The sequence below is a fragment of the Doryrhamphus excisus genome, linkage group LG1 (assembly GCF_037039965.1).
Source record: "Doryrhamphus excisus strain RoL-2023G ecotype Guam linkage group LG1, RoL_Dexc_Guam_v1.1, whole genome shotgun sequence".
In the NCBI taxonomy this organism is placed as follows: Eukaryota; Metazoa; Chordata; class Actinopteri; order Syngnathiformes; family Syngnathidae; genus Doryrhamphus; species Doryrhamphus excisus.
In genome coordinates this window covers 24,343,573-24,361,852 of record NC_136357.1, presented here as the reverse complement: position 1 = coordinate 24,361,852, position 18,280 = coordinate 24,343,573, and the positions used below count along the sequence as shown (strand labels likewise).

Sequence of the window (18,280 nt, the reverse complement as noted above, 5' to 3'; positions counted from 1 at the left end):
GTACAAGTAGAGTAATACCACAATTGGGAATGAATGGAACACATATGTGATCTGACATGTGTCAGTTCAAACAGAAGGTTATTTTTATTTTTTATTTGAGGATAATTTTTCCTTCTTGGATCTCTTTCCTTTGTGTCTGATAAATGTTTCTGTCTTTATTCTTGGACATGATTGTTTCCTAATAGTGGGCTATGTTTGATTCCTTGTTGCCGTGTTCCAGTCATGTCTTCTAATGACATGCAAAAGAATTACAGAGCTCAAAGGAGACAGCGGAGGCAGGACAGATGTCCCTTATTTAATTGTTGGCTGGATGATTGGACTCACTGGAGCACTTGTGACGCTGAAAGCCAAGTTTGGAATACTTGGAAAAATGGTACACTCTGTCAAAATGCAATCCAGTATATGAACTAGAGAAGACCATTTGTGTGACTGATGAAGACTTGATGCCGAACTAGTGAGAATTTACATGAGTTTAATAGTTAGCCTGAACGTTTCATTGCTGGAATGGTCGGAATGGGTTGAAAAATAAAAAAAAAAATGACATGAATGTCAATGGGAATTTTGGAGCCAGAAAATGTGCAATTCCGGGAGTGTTTGGAACGTGAAAATGTGTTAAATAGCCTGAATGTATTGAGGGGTTGACTAATGGCAAAAAATGACATTTAATTGGAACTGAAAATGTGGATAATAGAGCTGCATCTATAGATAGCAGTTTATATATATATATATATATAGTATAGCTTTCTTAGTTGTTTCGATGAATCAAATCAGTTAGTCTTTATTTTGACTTATCCAGCCAGGGCCAGAAAAAAAAAACACCTGAAAAACGAAAGGAAGCAAGGAACACTTTGATTAGTGACGATGAAATTACATAATAAAAAGTTACATATATTTGAAGAAAAAATGCATCTAGGCTTTGTGATTTTAGTGTACGAGTGCTTTTTACCTCCAGTTTTGCTGTTTTCATGTTATGTATGTTATGTAATTTTCCATACGTTTTAGCTTTTGTCCCTAAATAATGTTCATACATTTTCATTTTTGTAATATTGACATTACTGTCATTATAATTTGACTTTTTCTCAAACCTAATTTTCCCAAAATTCCAACTTTATTGTATGGTCATATCACCTCGTACTTCGGTACGTGACAAAAATAAATAAAAAACAAAAAAAACCTTAAACTATATTAAGAAAGCAGGAAGTGAACAAATGTAACAGTTACTGATTGTAAAAGTACCAGATGCAGGGGTAGGATTTAATAAGCTTTGCTTCTTCCTACTCCTTTTGGACATGTGGAACTGGGAACTGATTATGGGATGCACTCAATTACCCATTACCATTACCATTACCATTACCATTACCATTACCATTACCATTACCATTACCATTACCATTACCATTACCATTACCATTACCATTACCATCAAAATATTACGACTTCTTTTTCCTATTAAATCATATTTTTTGAATGTGCCGCAGGCCAATTATTAGCATCCCCGGGCTGCACTTTGGACCCCCCATTTCCCCAGATGGACCAAAGCAATTTGGACCACCTGGTCCAAAGTCAAACTTGATGCGCTGGAATGGTTTGAATTGACTGGAAAAATGTGGAATGTTGCTTTTCAGTGGGAATTTTGTCATGGAAAACATGGAATTACGGAATAGTGGGTGCAGATTCAGCGATGTTGTGACTTGGTGTCAACTCTATTATAGAGGACAATGCTGTTTTTACCTTTTTCTATCTTCCGGTTGAAAGTGCTGAATGGAAAAGAAATGCCTGTGTTTTTAGCTGCTGTTGTTCCAGTTCAAAGGCAGCTGCTCCTTAATCCCTACAGGGATTATGTGGGGAAATACAAATATTGTAGGATGTGCTTGTTTGGGGCTTTCAGATCACTTTAAATATCCAAAATAGAACAGCGGTTAAGTGTATTGATCATTTCACCTAAAACACACACATCAATTCTGCTATAATCATATTTGGCATCACTTCAGTGAATCAATGGCAGTTTACATAGCACTCAGTGGTGAAGGAACAATAAACCAGTTTGACAAAATCAGGAAAAATATCAGATGTTGTATATGCTATGTATAAATAGTGCTGTGAAAAGGTCTTTGTTCCCTTCCTGATTTATTTTTTTTCCGGTTTCCTCCCACATTCCAAAAACATGCTAGGTTAATTGCCGACTCCAAATTGTCCATAGGTATGAATGTGAGTGTGAATGGTTGTTTGTCTATATGTGTCCTGTGATTGGCTGGCCACCAGTCCAGGGTGTACCCTGCCTCTCGCCCGAAGAAAGCTGGGATAGGCTCCAGCACCCCCGCGACCCTCGTGAGGATAAGCGGTAGAAAATGAATGAATGAATACATTTGATGTCTTTGAGAGATGGACAGTGTTATTCTTTAAAAAAAACTCCTTTGCTGCCACCCTCAGGACAGTGCCAGTATTGAAACTGTAATCCAAATTTTCAATATTTTATTTGTTATTATACATAATATATGTTATTTATGTATTATTAAGTTATTCTGTGAAAATGTCTAATGTTGTCTAATATTGTAGACAACTGTCTAATATTGTATGTGTACAACATAGTATACAGTACATACAATATACAGTACTTCCATGTTCATGTACCCCTAGGTGGTGCTGTAATGCAAAGAGTTAACAGTGTTATGAAACCTTCCTTTCCTTTGTGAGACTGCAGCAATGCTGCACAGAAGGCAAACTGGGGTCGGGGGAGGGGGGGGGGCTGTGCATCATCTACTCTTGCCTCCTGTTATAAACACACATGTTTAAGGACATGTGCTGTTTTCAAGTCTCTTGTCATGATGTTGCAGCTCTGTACCCAAGATTTATATTTCTACTGGGATAGAAAATCATCTCACGTCATTCTACAGGAGGGGTCGGGAACCTTTTTGGCTAAGAGAGCCATGAAAGCCACATGTTTTTATAGGGATTCCCGTGAGAGTCATATCATATATTTTATCATTGAATAAAACAAGTATATGAAAAGCTTAGAAAAATACTTCATAAAGTGAAATGAACCTCCACTACCTTGATTAGCTGCTATGTTTTATTGCTAACAGCAGCTACAAAGAAGCTTTTATGAAATCCATATGTGCTGCTATACAGTATACCATTCATAAGAAATGAATGGCTAAAGCAACACATGTGTTCATATGAGCATGTGCTGTGTACTTTCATTGTTTTCATCTTTGCATGCTTCAAGTGTGATGTGCACGCGTGTGTGTGTGCACATGTGTGTGCTCCATTAAAGTGCAGCAGGTCTATAATGATTGTGCGACACAGAGGCCCACACCTCATTCCTCACCAATCACACCCTGGTCTCTCCGGACAGGAGGAGGGAGGGATGGGGGTGCGGGAAAAGGAAGTCGTCAAGAAGGTCAAAGACGGTGAGGAAAGTGGAATGGAAGTGATGACACAGTTACAAAAAAAAAGGTCACAGTTTCGACCAACGAGGGAGGTGTACAGTGGTACCTCCATTGAGGAGGTGCTTTTCATTCATGTAGGACATCACTTTGAAACTGAGAGGAACAGAACATACAAACAAATCCCATTGGCCAATTAAGAATCAGCAGAATCCTTTGTTTGGTGGCTGGGTCTTTCATCCTTAGGGTGAGAATCTGAAAGGCAAGCCATTGCGCCTTTAAATTTCTGGTGATCACAATAGATGAAAATATGAGCTGGAAGCCTAAGATTACAAATATATATTTGTATATATATGTATATATATATATATATATATATAACATAAGGTGGCCAGAAATATTTCAATTTTGAACAAGGCAAAATTTGTTCTCAATCAGAAATCACTCCACACTCTTTATTGCTCTCTGGTTCTACCATATCTTACTTATTGTGTGGAAATATGGGCTAATAACTATAAAAGCAATCTTCACTCGCTAAATGTACTGCAAAAAAGGTCAGTAAGGATAATTCAGAATGCCGCCTACAGAGAACATACTCCTTATTTCTAAAATCAAAAATACTTCAACTTGCTGGTATAGTTCATCTTCAAAATAAAAATAAAAATAAAAATAAAAATAAAAATAAAAATAAAAATAAAAATAAAAATAAAAATAAAAATAAAAATAAAAATAAAAATAAAAATAAAAATAAAAATAAAAATAAAAATAAAAATAAAAATAAAAATAAAAATAAAAATAAAAATTAAAATTAAAATTAAAATTAAAATTAAAATTAAAATTAAAATTAAAATTAAAATTAAAATTAAAATTAAAATTAAAATTAAAAAGTTACTATGGTACCCATTATGTTATTGTATGGTCATATGACCTCGTACTTCGGTACGGGACAAAAAAATTAAATAAAAAAAAAACAAAAAAAAACCTTAAACCATATTAGGAAAGCAGGAAGTGAACAAATGTAACAGTTACTGATTGTAAAAGTACCAGATGGAGGGGTAGGATTTAATAAGCTTTGCTTCTTCCGACTCCTTTTGGACATGTGGAACTGGGAACTGATTATGGGATGCACTCAATTGTAATCTGATGCACGTTCAAATAAAATAAAACCATTACCATTACCATATTGAGAGGAAGTGGCTGTGGCATTTAGTACGCATCCTGGATGCTCTCCTGGTGAAGTGTCTTGGTGAAGACCCAGGACATGTTGGAGAGACTATGTCTCTCAGCTGGCGCCTCGTTGACAGGTGAAACAACAGCTGTATCGGTCATGTGACTTTGTCTTAAAGCGATACACGCCGACACTCTATGAAGTCATCACCAGATGTTCTGCATTGACTTGTGGTCTTGGACGTAACCCCCACTGTAATTAAACGGGGTTAAAAATTGTGAAAATTTTAAAAGGAATTGCTTTCTGACATAATTTGTATGTTTTTCCTTTTCCAAGTATACACTGGTGTGAAATAATATGTAAATAATACCCGTTCCTACATGGGAAAACAGACTTCTTTAATCTTCTTATCTTGAAGTACTGCATGTGTTCCTCAAAAACTGAAGATAAAAAAAAGTGCCCCCAAAAGACTGACTAAATTTATCTCATCTAATTACATCCATCAAGGTATAAATGAAGCAGTGCAGGGACACACACACACACACACACACACACATATATATATGATGATTCTCCTTGTGGACACGGTGTGAGTCGGTGTTGGCATGCCAGACATAAAATGTGTGAAGCGGTTGCAGTTGGCCTATTTGCATGGAACATGGTGGTGTTCAGCTGACATCTTGCGAGCGTGGGCAGTGAGCTCTTCCCGCCAGCCACAACATCACCAAACACAACCAGTGTCAAAGAAATGCAAATCCCATTTTACCACATTGAGATATGGGAGTGGGGAATGCAGAAAAGATGTATTATTATTATTATTATTATCACTATTATTGTTAAAAGGCTCATACTAAAACATTTATGATCATTTTTATGTTGTTTCATTTGTGACAAATACACCCTTTTTTCTTCAATCTGTGTTTTAAACCATTGTTGCTAACATAGGCTTGTCTGTTCTTATAGTTTTTTAATTTCAAGAATATAATTTGTAGCTCTGTGATTGGCTAGCGACCAGTGACCTGTGAGTGAATGAAACTTCATCAATTACATATGAGTCAGTGAAACTTGAGTCTTAATAGCACACCTTTTAAGTCAGTGAAACTTCATTGAGTGCCCATGAGTCAGTCAAACTCAAGTGTCCATCAACCCGTGAGTCAGTGCAACTCGAATCTTTTTCGAGTACCCGTGAGTCAGTGAAACTCAAGTCTTCATCAACCCGTTAGTGAAACTCGAGTCTCCAATAACCCGTGAGTCAGTAAAACTCAAGTCTTTTTCAAGTACCCATGAGTCAGTGCAACTCCAGTCTCCATCAACCCGTGAGTCAGTGAAACTCGAGTTTCCATCAACCCATGAGTCAGTGCAACTCGAGTCTTTTTCAAGTACCAGTGAGTCAGTGAAACTCGAGTCTTCATCAACCCGTGAGTCAGTGTAACTCAAGTCTTCATCAACCCATTAGTGAAATTCGAATCTCCATTAACCCGTGAGTCAGTGCAACTCAAGTCTCCATCAACCTGTGAGTCAGTGAAACTTAAATCTTCATTGACAAATGATTCAGTGAAACTCAAGTCTTTTTCAAGTATCCATGAGTCAGTCAACTCGAGTCTCCATCAACCCGTGAGTCAGTGAAATCGAGTCTCCATCAACCCATGAGTCAGTGCAACTCGAGTCTTTTTCAAGTACCCATGAGTCAGTCAAACTCGAGTCTCCATCAACCTGTGAGTCAATGAAACTCGAGTCTCCATCAACCCGTGAGTCAGTGAAACTCGAGTCTCCATCAACCCGTGAGTCAGTGAAACTCGAGTCTCCATCAACCTGTGAGTAAGTGCAACTCCAGTCTTTTTCAAGTACCCATGAGTCAGTCAAACTCGAGTCTCCATCAACCTGTGAGTCAATGAAACTCGAGTCTCCATCAACCCGTGAGTCAGTGAAACTCGAGTCTCCATCAACCTGTGAGTAAGTGCAACTCCAGTCTTTTTCAAGTACCCATGAGTCAGTCAAACTCGAGTCTCCATCAACCTGTGAGTCAATGAAACTCGAGTCTCCATCAACCCGTGAGTCAGTGAAACTCGAGTCTCCATCAACCCGTGAGTCAGTGAAACTCGAGTCTCCATCAACCTGTGAGTAAGTGCAACTCCAGTCTTTTTCAAGTATCCATGAGTCAGTCAAACTCGAGTCTCCATCAACCCGTGAGTCAGTGCAACTTGAGTCGTATTCAAGTACTCGTGAGTCAGTGAAACTCGAGTCTCCATCAACCCGTGAGTCAGTACAACTCAAGTCTTTTTCAAGTACCCATGAGTCAGTGAAACTCGAGTCTCCATCAACCCTTAAGTCAGTACAACTTGAGTCTTTTTCAAGTACCCGTGAACCCGTGAGTCAGTGAAGCTCAAGTTTTCATCAACCCAGGACTCAGTGAAACTCAAGTCTTTTTCAAGTACCCGTGAGTCAGTGCAACTCGAGTCTCCATCAACCCATGAGTCAGTGAAACGTGAATCTTTGTGGAGCATCCGTGGGTCAGTGAAACATGAATCTTTGCCGAGTACCTGTGAGTCAGTGAACTTTGTGTTCGTCCCATGAGTACCCATGAGTCTGTCATCGTTGAGCACCCGTTAATCAGTGAAATTTGAGTCGATTTAGTGAAAATCAAGCCTTCATTGAGCCAGTTTGCCAGTGAAACTCTTGTGTTCATGAAGTACCTGTGAGTCAGTGAAACTTGGGTCTGTGTCGAGCACCCTTGAGTCATTGAAACATATAACATATGAGCTGAGTGTGATGATTGGTTTTGTGGAGTCATTTTCCTGGTTCAATTCCGTGTAGGATTCAGGAGTACTGTACATGTCGTCTTCTACTTCTGAGAATCTTAAGACCAAGAAAGGGAAAATGTGGCGTCCATGTGTTGCACGCTTGGCTAAAAAACACTTGTCAGCTCCTTTCTGTGGCAGTAAGATTGCTTCCTAATAATAAGGTTTATAGGGGCAGTTCTGCTGGCCTCTGGTGAATGTTTCCGTTTGAAACCTGCCATGAGAGCCTGCCTGTACTATCTTGCCGAGTGTGTGTTTAAGTGGCAGCATTTCCAACAGGACCACAAGACATGAAGCTGCACTTTCACTAAGGAAGGGGAGGCGGGAGGAGTGAAAGGACCGAAACATGCATCCAGAACCGGTACTGCCACGCAGGCCAGACATGGAACAGAGCTACTAGAAAGTAGTTGAATGACTTCAGGTTCATGTGACTAAGTAGTACATTTTAATGGATGTTTAGTGCAATTACATGAAAGTAAGCTTATGATTTATTTTTGGGGCAACAAGGCTCTGGATGTATTGTTACAGTATTATCACTATATATACATCTACGTAAGGCAAGACTTCTACTATAAGCTGAGCAAAGCCAAATTTAGGAATTTAAGCACTTCAATGAACATACAAGTAACACTCCGAATCCAGCACACAGTACAGTGTGTCATTCTCTGGCAAACATTTGGACATTTTTCAAATGTAGCAGCAATAGGAACAAGCCTCGGGCCCCCAGACGTCCTAGCGTTGGATTGGATTGGGTCTAAGAGACAAGACTTTAGCATTACTTTTATGAAAAGTATACGAAAATATTGAAACAAACATATGTCAATATATATATTGGCTGCACGGCATTTGAGTGGTCAGCGTGCAGGCCTCACAGTTAGGAGACCCGAGTTCAATTCCACCCTCGGCATGTGTGGGTTTTCTCCTGGTACTCCGGTTTCCTCCCACATTCCAAAAACATGCTAGGTTAATTGGCGACTCCAAATTGTCTATAGGTATGAATGTGAGTGTGAATGGTTGTTTGTCTATATGTGCCCTGTGATTGGCTGGCCACCAGTCCAGGGTGAAAATATATTTCAATTCACTAATTTCTGTTACCTTACATTAGTCCTTATGAGGTTAACTCTTCTGGCCCACCTCCACCAACTGACACAAAGCTCACTCCATTCATGCCATTGTTTTATGCGGCAAACATGCCAAGGTCCTGAAACCAACACACAGAAAGAATCCTTTTCCTGCCTGTTCAGAGGTGAGGGAAAGCAGACATGAATACGCATGGCAATATATTGAAGCGGTTCATTTTCGAGGTCATTTCCATGTATTGTTTGATAAAAGTATTATTGTCACAGACATTTTTTTTCTTGTGACACCACTTGATGTTTTTTTCCCGACATCGTGGAGTATTTGATGCAACTAGCATGCGAAATGACTTCCTCTGAAACTGTCAATGTTTGTTTATAAGTGAGCTCAGGGAAAGTGAGGACATGCAGGAGAAAAACTGAGCTCTTGATTTGCTCACCAGGACAATATCGGTAATCTTGCTTCGTTTATGGATTTTTTTTGGTGACTTAACGGTTTATTTATTGTTATTGGATAATGAATGAATCATAAATTAACTGGGTTAGAGGGAAAAACTGAAAACGGCCAACCAATCACAGCTTTGTAGTCTGTGTTGTTGTTGATGTCGATGCAATGTTTTGGAAGCACACATCAAGCTCTGAGGGTTTGGACGGGGTAAAGCAAGTTGGCATAGGAGCATAATTAAGCCTTTAGGGTTTAGGGACATAGTGGGCCCCAACCTCCCCCATCAGAGCATCAAGATAGTCACCTTGCAGCCTGACTCTTGGCAACGTGGGTTCCCGTCTGGCTGCTGTAGTTTAGGAATTAACCGACTGTGGCAAGCCTGGAATAAATAACCACTTTCCAATGTACCATTTCTTTATTTGACTGGTATAGAAATACTTAAAAAAACAAACAAACAAAGAAAAAAAGCAACAAGTAGCACCGTTACTTATGTATAATTTTTAAATGTCAGAAAAATAAAACTCTTGATACATTTTCAAATCTCAGGAAATATTAACCATGAGGATAAAGGCCCTTTATCATAAAATAAAATATATTCTGTTCTTAAAATTTGCTCAATTAAGCCCATTTACACTAAAATAACTACATATATGTAAACAAGTGGTAAATAAAGGTATTAAAATAGAAATACTAAAGCTGTCGTGGTGCAACAGAAGCCTGTTATTCCCACCAAAATGTCATTCATAGAAATTTTGAAAAAACATACATTGTTTTTTTGTCCTCGCCTTACTCATATTTGTACATTTGAAAGTTTTTAAAATAACAATATAGCATAAAATATGCTTTATATTACTGAATAAAAAATATGCCAAGTGTAGCATATTTAAAAGCCTAAAAAAAAACAATCATCCCATCACAACACAATACTGTCAAATGTAATACATAACTTCTCTTCCTCACCCGGGTGTAGTTAAAGTAATACAGTGATCAATTCCAAAAAAAACAAACCCAGCTACAAAAAAGTTCACTGAACTCAAAATATCTGTAAACATCTTTGTAATAAGAAATACAACTTTCAAGTCAAAAGAGGATCGAATACTTCTAGCTTGTTTGCCGTTACTTCAAACCATTGAGGAAATGCATTTGATACGCAAGCGTGTGGGATAATACTCCCTCTTGTGGTTTGTAAACAGGAGCCGAGCTAGTTTTATATGTCCGACCGTTAGCTCGGCGTGCTAACAGTACCTGCATCCTGTCACATCAATATAAAAGGTACAAGCCACTAGCGCTATTGATTATTATTTAAAACATGCATGTACAGGTTCCAAATATTTCCCCAAACTATAACACAGTCCTTTATTTAGTCCAAGACCCAAAGGCCAGGAGTGTCCAATGAGGGAATTTCCTTAAATCACACCTTCTTCCTTTTATTATTATGAGACTTGAGAGATGAATGGACTTGAATAGAAATAGATAGACGGAAAATAATCCATCAAGTCAAAGACATAGCACGGCAAATAGAGTGTTGATGGCTTGCAGGTTCCCCACTCTTTATTTCGGTTATGATTCCAAACCCGACTATGAAAAGTGAATTTCCACAAAGTAGGTTTCCTTCATTTTAAATAGATAATATAAGATAGTTTTTACAGTTTTTAACATCATTGGAGCCCTCTACACATATAATAACACCCCTATAGTCAACTTTACACTCCTATTACCCCATAAAGTAGACATCATAACAGACAAAAAGACTTGATTGTGAGCGTTGCATTTCGGTGTTGCACAGAAAGTGACTTTGGGGGTTCAGAGTTGAGTTATGGCCGCAACAGTATTACTGTGATTATTGTGCTTGTGTGTCTCATCCAACATTACAGTAACATTAGCGATACCTAGCGACTAGTGTAGAATACAACATATCATCATCTTAGTATGTCCCTTCCGAATGCCTTATATTTTTATTTTATTTCATTTTGCTATTTTCATGCTTGAAAATGTTTAATTTAGTCCAAAAAAATTGCTTCAATAGACTAATAATGTAATACAGTCGGTTGTATCCAACCACAAAACAGCATGATTTATTAGTGAATATATTTTTGCAAGGCTGCACGGTGGTCGAGTGGTTAGCGCTCAGACCTCACAGCTAGGGTTCAATTTCACCCTTGGCCATCTTTGCGTGGAGTTTGCATGTTCTCCCCGTGCATGCGTGGGTTTTCTCCGGGTACTCCGGTTACCTCCCACATTCCAAAAACATGCTAGGTTAATTGGCGACTCCAAATTGTCCATAGGTATGAATGTGAGTGTGAATGGTTGTTTGTCTATATGTGCCCTGTGATTGGCTGGCCACCAGTCCAGGGTGTACCCTGCCTCTCGGCCGAAGACAGCTGGGATAGGCTCCAGCACCCTCGCGAGAATAAGCGGAAGAAAATGAATGAATTAATATTTTTGCAAAACCGCGATAGAGTAAAGCCATGAAAGTGAAAGTGTGAAGTGGTGAAGGATTACTGGACTTTGCCTACATTTGATTAGCGCAAATATTATGCTGTAAACCCTTGCTTTGTTATTGGATGAAATACATAATGGAATTTCTTGCTTTCTTGCCACGGGCCAATCAAAAAGTAGCATATGGCACGCGGGCCAGACTTTGCTTAACGGTACATTGGTAGACTTCACTCAATGTGACGCCTTAGAGAGCCGTTGGACGACCAGTCGAGTTACATTTGGACATTCGGAACACAACCGCCCGTAACGCTATGTACACTTTCCGCATTGATGATGATTAATAATACCGTATCCAGGTCTTTTGTTGTGAGGTGTTATGAAAATATACGTATGGCCTGAGTGACGCTGGTCTGGCAGACGGGGCATTTGGGTTGGCTTCTCTGGCAGATGCGGTTGGCACATTCCATACAGAAGAGGTTGTGTCCACATGGGACCAGCGCAGCAATGACCTCGCTTTCGAAGCACACCGAACAATCACGGCTGCTTTTTCGGCTGCTCGACGAGGTAGAGGAGGACGAGGAGGAGGCAGAGGAGTCGTACGGAAGGTGAGCGCTCGTCAGAGATGCCAAGGTGTTGCCGGGAAAACCCAGCAAGTCTCCAGTGGGGTCGCTCGGTGCCCGTCGGGGTAACGGGTGCTCGGTGGTACCGGCGTGGAGGGGAGGTGAGAGTCTGGACTCTCGTTGGTCTCTATCGATCCGTCTTTGACTCACCATCACGTTGTTGGCATTGTTGGGATAAAATGCGGGTGTGGAGGTCGGAGAACTGGTCGAGGACGGGGTGATTCGGTTTTCATACTGGGACCAGAAACTCCCAGTGGGGTTTGGCGTGGTTTCAAGGAGTGGTGGTGAATCAAACGTCAGCTCAGTGCCGTCGGGAGAGATCACCTCATTTCCATAGATGTTGCCGTTTGTGTTGACACGGATGTTGTTGTTGTTGTTGTTGGTTGTGTAGCTCATTGTGGGGCTGGGTGGGCTGTAGTCGGCCATGCGAGAGCCAAAATAGGAGTCGGTGGATGCGCTGCCGAGGGAGGAGGATGAGTCGTTGCGGTATTTGGAGAAGGGCTTGGGCGTCATCCCAGCGCTCGGCTTGGACCACGAGTTGGGGTGTCCCTGCAGGTCAAAACCCACATCTGTCCCGTTGGCATGGAAGTCATTTTCATCCTGGAGCTCGATGACACCTCCTGTTCTCATGGCGATGTGAGCTTCGATCTCCTCTCGGGCTCGATCCACATTCTCTGGCATTCCCGTCACCTCAAACACCGGCTCCTTGTCCCGACTCGGAGTCACAATATAAGTGTGGGTCTGCTTTTGGATGCGCTTTATGGTGGCGCCCTTGGGTCCAACAACAAGACCCACGACGCGGTAGGGTACCCGCACCTGGATGGTGGTCTGTCCGGGTAAGTTAGGGGGGCCAGGAACTGGAGTGGCATTCCCGTTCAGGCTGGTGTTTTTGTTTCTGGAAGCTCTGATCATGGAGAAATGCTCTGCCGCCGAGATGATCTCTCTTCGGGCCATCGCCACATCCTCCCTTCTGCCCGTCACCACAAAAACCGGCTCCTCACCTCGGACTGGGGTCTTGATGTAGGTGTTGGTCTTCGCCCGCAATGCTTTAATCTTACATCCTGGGAAAGGGAGGAAAACATGAATATGAAGCTCCATAATACACAGCTATACCATTACTGTAATGGTACGTGCACATTAAGGGACAGGAAGTGTTTATAACGTCTACTCGGTAAACAAATACAGTCCAGGCTTTGGATAACAATAGTGCCAAGGAGCTTGGAAAGATAAATTTCATGTTTAAAGTCTCCTGTTTGGGGAACACTTAGCATTCCCGCTGAAATACGTAAATGGAGGAAATGGAGCTAGCAATACTTCTGTAGCTACATCCCTAATGTCTCTCAAATTGTTGTTTCGTTTTATACTACTTACATACTCAAATGATAATAGATAACTACCCAGTTATATGTTTAATATTTACTAAACACATTCATCTACGCTTTGTGGTGAGGTTATATCAAATGTTGTCCCAGTTTGGTCCTCCTCCTCCTTCCGATGCCATACTGTGCAGTATCGCCCACGTTGTTGTGTTAATTAACAACAAGCTAGTCCGACACAAAAAACACCAGTAAATCAATAAAAATAGAAAACAACATGAGGTATTTAATGTTAAAGTAAATAATATGTTAAGTATATTCATTTAGGACTAATCTTCCGGTATTGGACGGATGTGTCCAGACGAGGACGGAAGTTGAGGATGCGTTGACGTGCTTGTCTTGCGGACGCACAAGATGCGTTCAAGTACCACCAGGGAGTGAATAAAAGTGTCTTTACACGTACCTTGTCTGCCTACAATCTCGGCCACATGCTCGGAGCTGGGCACCGGGACGCACTCGGTCATGTTGACACTTTTAGTCCGGGGCTCGTCGTGGTCGCACAGCGGGTGGTCGTCGGTGTCCAGCCCGAGGAGAGAGAGCTGGTCCAGGGCGACCTGCAAAGCTCTCTGCTCGTCCAGCGCGTCTCCGTGGAGGCTGCCGTCGGCGAACAGCGAGCTGGGCATCTTCACCGACGAGGAGGACGAAAAGCAGCCTTTTCAAGACGAGAATCAAACAATAAGAAATGTCTGCGTCTGGAGGACAGGAACACTGTCAACATCCAACCCTTTGTCTTCCACTGGAGTGCGAGAAAAGTCCCGGTACAGTCCCAGCGAATCAGCAGAGACAACGCGTCTTTCCTCCACTAAATGTAGTCAAATAATACATGTAGTCAAATAACACATGCAGTAAAAAAAAATAATAATAAAACATGTAGTAATCTTCTGTCTGAGTCCTTCCACAGCCAGACTGAGAGTCGTGGACGTGACGTCATCGCCTGGGCAGGGACGATGCGGTGCTCTGTTTTTTTCTTTCTGTTATGTGATTGGTTGTTACACTGGGATCGGGCGGGGCTTGTTCTAATTGGACGCCCATTCTTTGTTCTCTTTGTTTCTTATGATTGCTTCTTTGTTTGGTTGGTACTACAGTGGTGTTCAAAGTGCGGCCAAGGGGCCATTTGGGGTTCACAGCATACTGTAATATTACAAAAGAGAGCAAAAATATGGGAGAATTGAATAAGTAGCCTAAAACGTTGATCATTATAACATTAATAATACACTTTGTAGGTTTCAGTGTGGTGGGTGTATTATTAATAAAAACCATTACTTGTTTTAAATTAATTAACTATTAACTCATTGAACAGGATGGTTTTTCGATCATTTTGAAAACAATGACAAGATATTTGTATTTTAAAATAAATCATAATTGTTGGTGTGTTATTAGTGTTACTTGTGTCTATATTTAAATGTTTCTTTTTATTGTAGTTTGGTTGTTTAATTGTACAGGATGTCCCTACCGGGTGGACATATAGTGACTTTATACACATCAAAAATATTGGCGTGTATATATACATACAGTATAAAATTTACATTTTTATTTACAAAAATGATTATTATTGTTATTATGTGCCCTGTGATTGGCTGGCGACCAGTCCAGGGTGTACCCTGCCTCTCCTGAAGACAGCTGGGATAGGCTCCAGCATACCCCCTCAACTCTAGTGAGGATAAGCTGCACAGAAAATGGATGGATTATTTTTTTTATGATTTATTATTTAATTTCATTTATTATTAATAATTTTTGAATAATGTATGTACTTTATGTACATATAATATATGTCCACAATTTAGGGACGTCCTGTATAGTGTAATTTTTCGACATTTCTTAACAAGAAAACTACAAAAAAAACAACAGCAAATATCTTTGTGCTTGAACTCAAGTCCCTAAGTGACCTTTTGGAGTGGTGGTCATGTGACAGTCGTGTGATTATCCTAGGATATGGCCTCCCCACAATCCCCATCTGCATTTTTACGAGGGGGTTCTTGGTTACGGGGGTGGGATGATGGGGGCGTCAATTGATGGGCACAAAGAGGATTTCAAGGTTCTCCGTCATGCCGCACAAAGGCGATGCTAATGAAGAATCTTCCTCCTTCAACCAATCACAATCCATCTATAGCAAACGTGTTCCTGTGGGACAGTCACAAGCAGTAAAAGGGCAGGATAGAAGCCATGGCCAAGCAAACCTGGTCTACTACCATCACAACTACTAATACGGTCTGGGAACGACATCAGACCAGACACATAGATCTGTCACATAGAGGATCTTTGACTCGTGTTTCTGCAGTAGGTCTTGTCGGAAAAGGTTGGGTGTGTTTGGTTCTTGTCTTCCTCCCTCCCAGATTTCCCAACATCTCTCCTGCCTGTCGAGCCGTGCCTCCTCCTTCTCTCCTCCCCTCTTTGGTGCAACGCTCTTCTACCCCCCTCCCTCCCCAACTCCACATGACACACTGAACTGAAGTGGCATTGCTTCCTGCACTGTCATTGGCTGCCTGCCAGACGCTGGCTGAGCCGACGGCCTCGAATGCACCACGACCTCCTCCCGCATGGAGAGCACATGCATCCATATCACGTCGCGTCTTTTTATTCCTTCGCAGCTGCCCCTGCAAACACCACATGTTGTGTATGAGCTTATTAGTAAGTTGTTTTGAAGATGTATTTGATTTGATATATTTCATGTAAAATTCATAGCAGTACTTCTGTATATCCACTAGGATTTACATTTATTTATGATGTCTAATTTGGATTTTTTTTGTTCAAATCCCATCTATTACGCGATCACATTACCAAAAAATGTGACTAGTCAATGTGAACACAGAACATCTGGGAAGCGACATGCATGCACAAAAGCACAAGGTCACTGCTTTGCCGAGTGTTCACAGAAGTCAATTTGTGCTCTCTTCCGCGTATTTGTGGCACTTTCAAGGATTTTGTGCAATGGGAGTCAACATTTTTCTAATGAAATGGTTAAGCATCTACTTATGTATGAATGAGGCCTGATTTGCAAAAATTGGAATTGTACTGATCACATATAAAATCTCAACCGGGCATTAAACCCTGCACCCTGGACGCAGCCTTAGATACCCAGAATGCACATGGATGAAAGATTTTGGAATTACAATTACGGATTTATTTAAAGCAAGAAACAACCAAAAGTCCAATAAAATATATTTATATTATATATTATATCATGTAATTTGGCGGCGCGGTGGTCGTGTGGTTAGCGCGCAGACCTCACAGCTAGGAGACTAGGGTTCAATTCCACCCTCGGCCATCTCTGTGTGGCGTTTGCATGTTCTCCCGTGCATGCGTGGGTTTTCTCCGGGTACTCCGGTTTCCTCCCACATTCCAAAAACATGCTAGGTTAATTGGCCACTCCAAATTGTCCATAGGTATGAATGTGAGTGTGAATGGTTGTTTGTCTATATGTGCCCTGTGATTGGCTGGCCACCAGTCCAGGGTGTACCCCACCTCTCGCCCAAAGACAGCTGGGATAGGCTCCAGCACTCCCCGTGAGGAAAAAGCGGTAGAAAATGAATGAATGAATAATGTAATGTAATGTAATGTAATGTAATGTAATGTAATGTAATGTAATGTAATATATATTTTCTACCAACAAACCCCCACTCTGCTTTGTACCGTAGCCTCTTCCTGTTGGAGCATCAGTGGAAAGTACAGAACCTCTAGTTCAGTAGTTCTCAACTGGTTTAGCTGTGGGGCCCACCATCAACCTTCAATGCCAAGTGGAAATTGCAGACATTTTCGACAAATATAAGCGGTAAAAAAATGAATGAATCTTATATAAATAACATTTATTGATTTAAAATGTGAATATAAAAAGATTGGCTATGCGGCTGCTTTGAGTGAGCTAACTTCTGACTACGTTGAATTTGAGGTTGTGCAAAATCACCCAGTGTGCCAGCACAAGTTTCATGATCAGTTCAGGATCAGCACAGATATGAGGTGCATTCGTGTACATCAGGGCCTTTCACTATTTCTTTTGTTAGATACTTATGGTAGTTTAACAGTAGCAATGCAAATCCTGTGACCGGTGACGTGTGGTGATTTTGTCGTGGGTTTTACAAACAAATGAGTCTGTTACGTAAGTCAATGACAGCTAACATTAGTAGCTAAACTTTGTCAAACTGCTATCATTAGCTGACAGCAAACGTAAGCAATTTGAGCCTCGCCCAGTGCAATTCACCAATGACAAGCATGTTCTTATGTCAGTCCTTCTTATTTGCAACAACAACCACTTTGAGAAATAGAACATGTGTGTGTGTGTGTGTTATGTGGGGCGTGGCTTTCACATGTGAAGAAGGATGTAGTACATTTAAATGTTAGTGCCCCCACTGCAGTGGCCAAACATGGTAGATTAAAAAGCTTCAGCTGTAGATTCCCCATATTTGGACAAAACACAAGCTTCATATCGAAAAAAAAAATTCCCAGTGTGTCCACCTTCTGGTTTGTGGATTAAGGGTGGAAGGATCATCCCAAAGACGCTCCATAAAGCCCCCAGACAGGATGGGCTCTGTCATGTTTCCACATCCTAATGGATTGAAGGATGGCACCAGTGGGCGACTTCCTGCAGTGCTTTGCTGGAGCACCGGTGTGCATTAGTGTGTGAATGGAACATCAGTGTCATGTGATGCTTTTTTGGCAAAATGTCAAATCATAATGGAAAGACTACTAATGTATCCATTTTCATGTGGTATGAGTACATGATGTACATGAAGGTTATTCATGTATCGTATTGCATCACATAGAGTGATTATTATTTCAGTGCTCAATGCTTTTGTGGAAAATACACTCATGCCAAATGTGGTATGCTGGGGTATGCTGGAGCCTATCCCAGCTGAAATTGGGCGCCATCAGTCCATTGTGGTGAATGCAAAAGGAAAAGCTCTCAATGTATTGGTCCATCTATGTTCCTACTACGCCTGTCACGATAATTAATAAATCAATTAATCACATAATAAAT

The 18,280-nt window shown here is 40.8% G+C and overlaps 1 protein-coding gene across 1 annotated transcript; it reads right to left on the bottom strand.

Moving 5' to 3' along the window:
- Positions 1-10,724: 10,724 nt before the first annotated feature.
- Positions 10,725-14,294, bottom strand: mex3b (mex-3 RNA binding family member B). The gene is made up of 2 exons (XM_058078654.2): positions 13,712-14,294; positions 10,725-12,993 (listed from the first exon to the last, which is right to left on the bottom strand). Exons 1-2 carry the CDS (start codon positions 13,929-13,931, stop codon positions 11,687-11,689), a joined length of 1,527 nt encoding a protein of 508 aa, XP_057934637.2. The 5' UTR covers positions 13,932-14,294; the 3' UTR covers positions 10,725-11,686.
- Between the last annotated feature and the right edge of the window lie 3,986 nt (positions 14,295-18,280).

Coding starts and splice junctions, on each gene's coding strand:
- mex3b (XM_058078654.2), bottom strand. CDS start 13,931: ATGCCCAGCTCGCTGTTCGCCGACGGCAGCCTCCACGGAGACGCGCTG. Junction 12,994..13,711: donor CGAGATTGTAGGCAGACAAG/GTACGTGTAAAG, acceptor TCCCTTTCCCAG/GATGTAAGATTAAAGCATTG.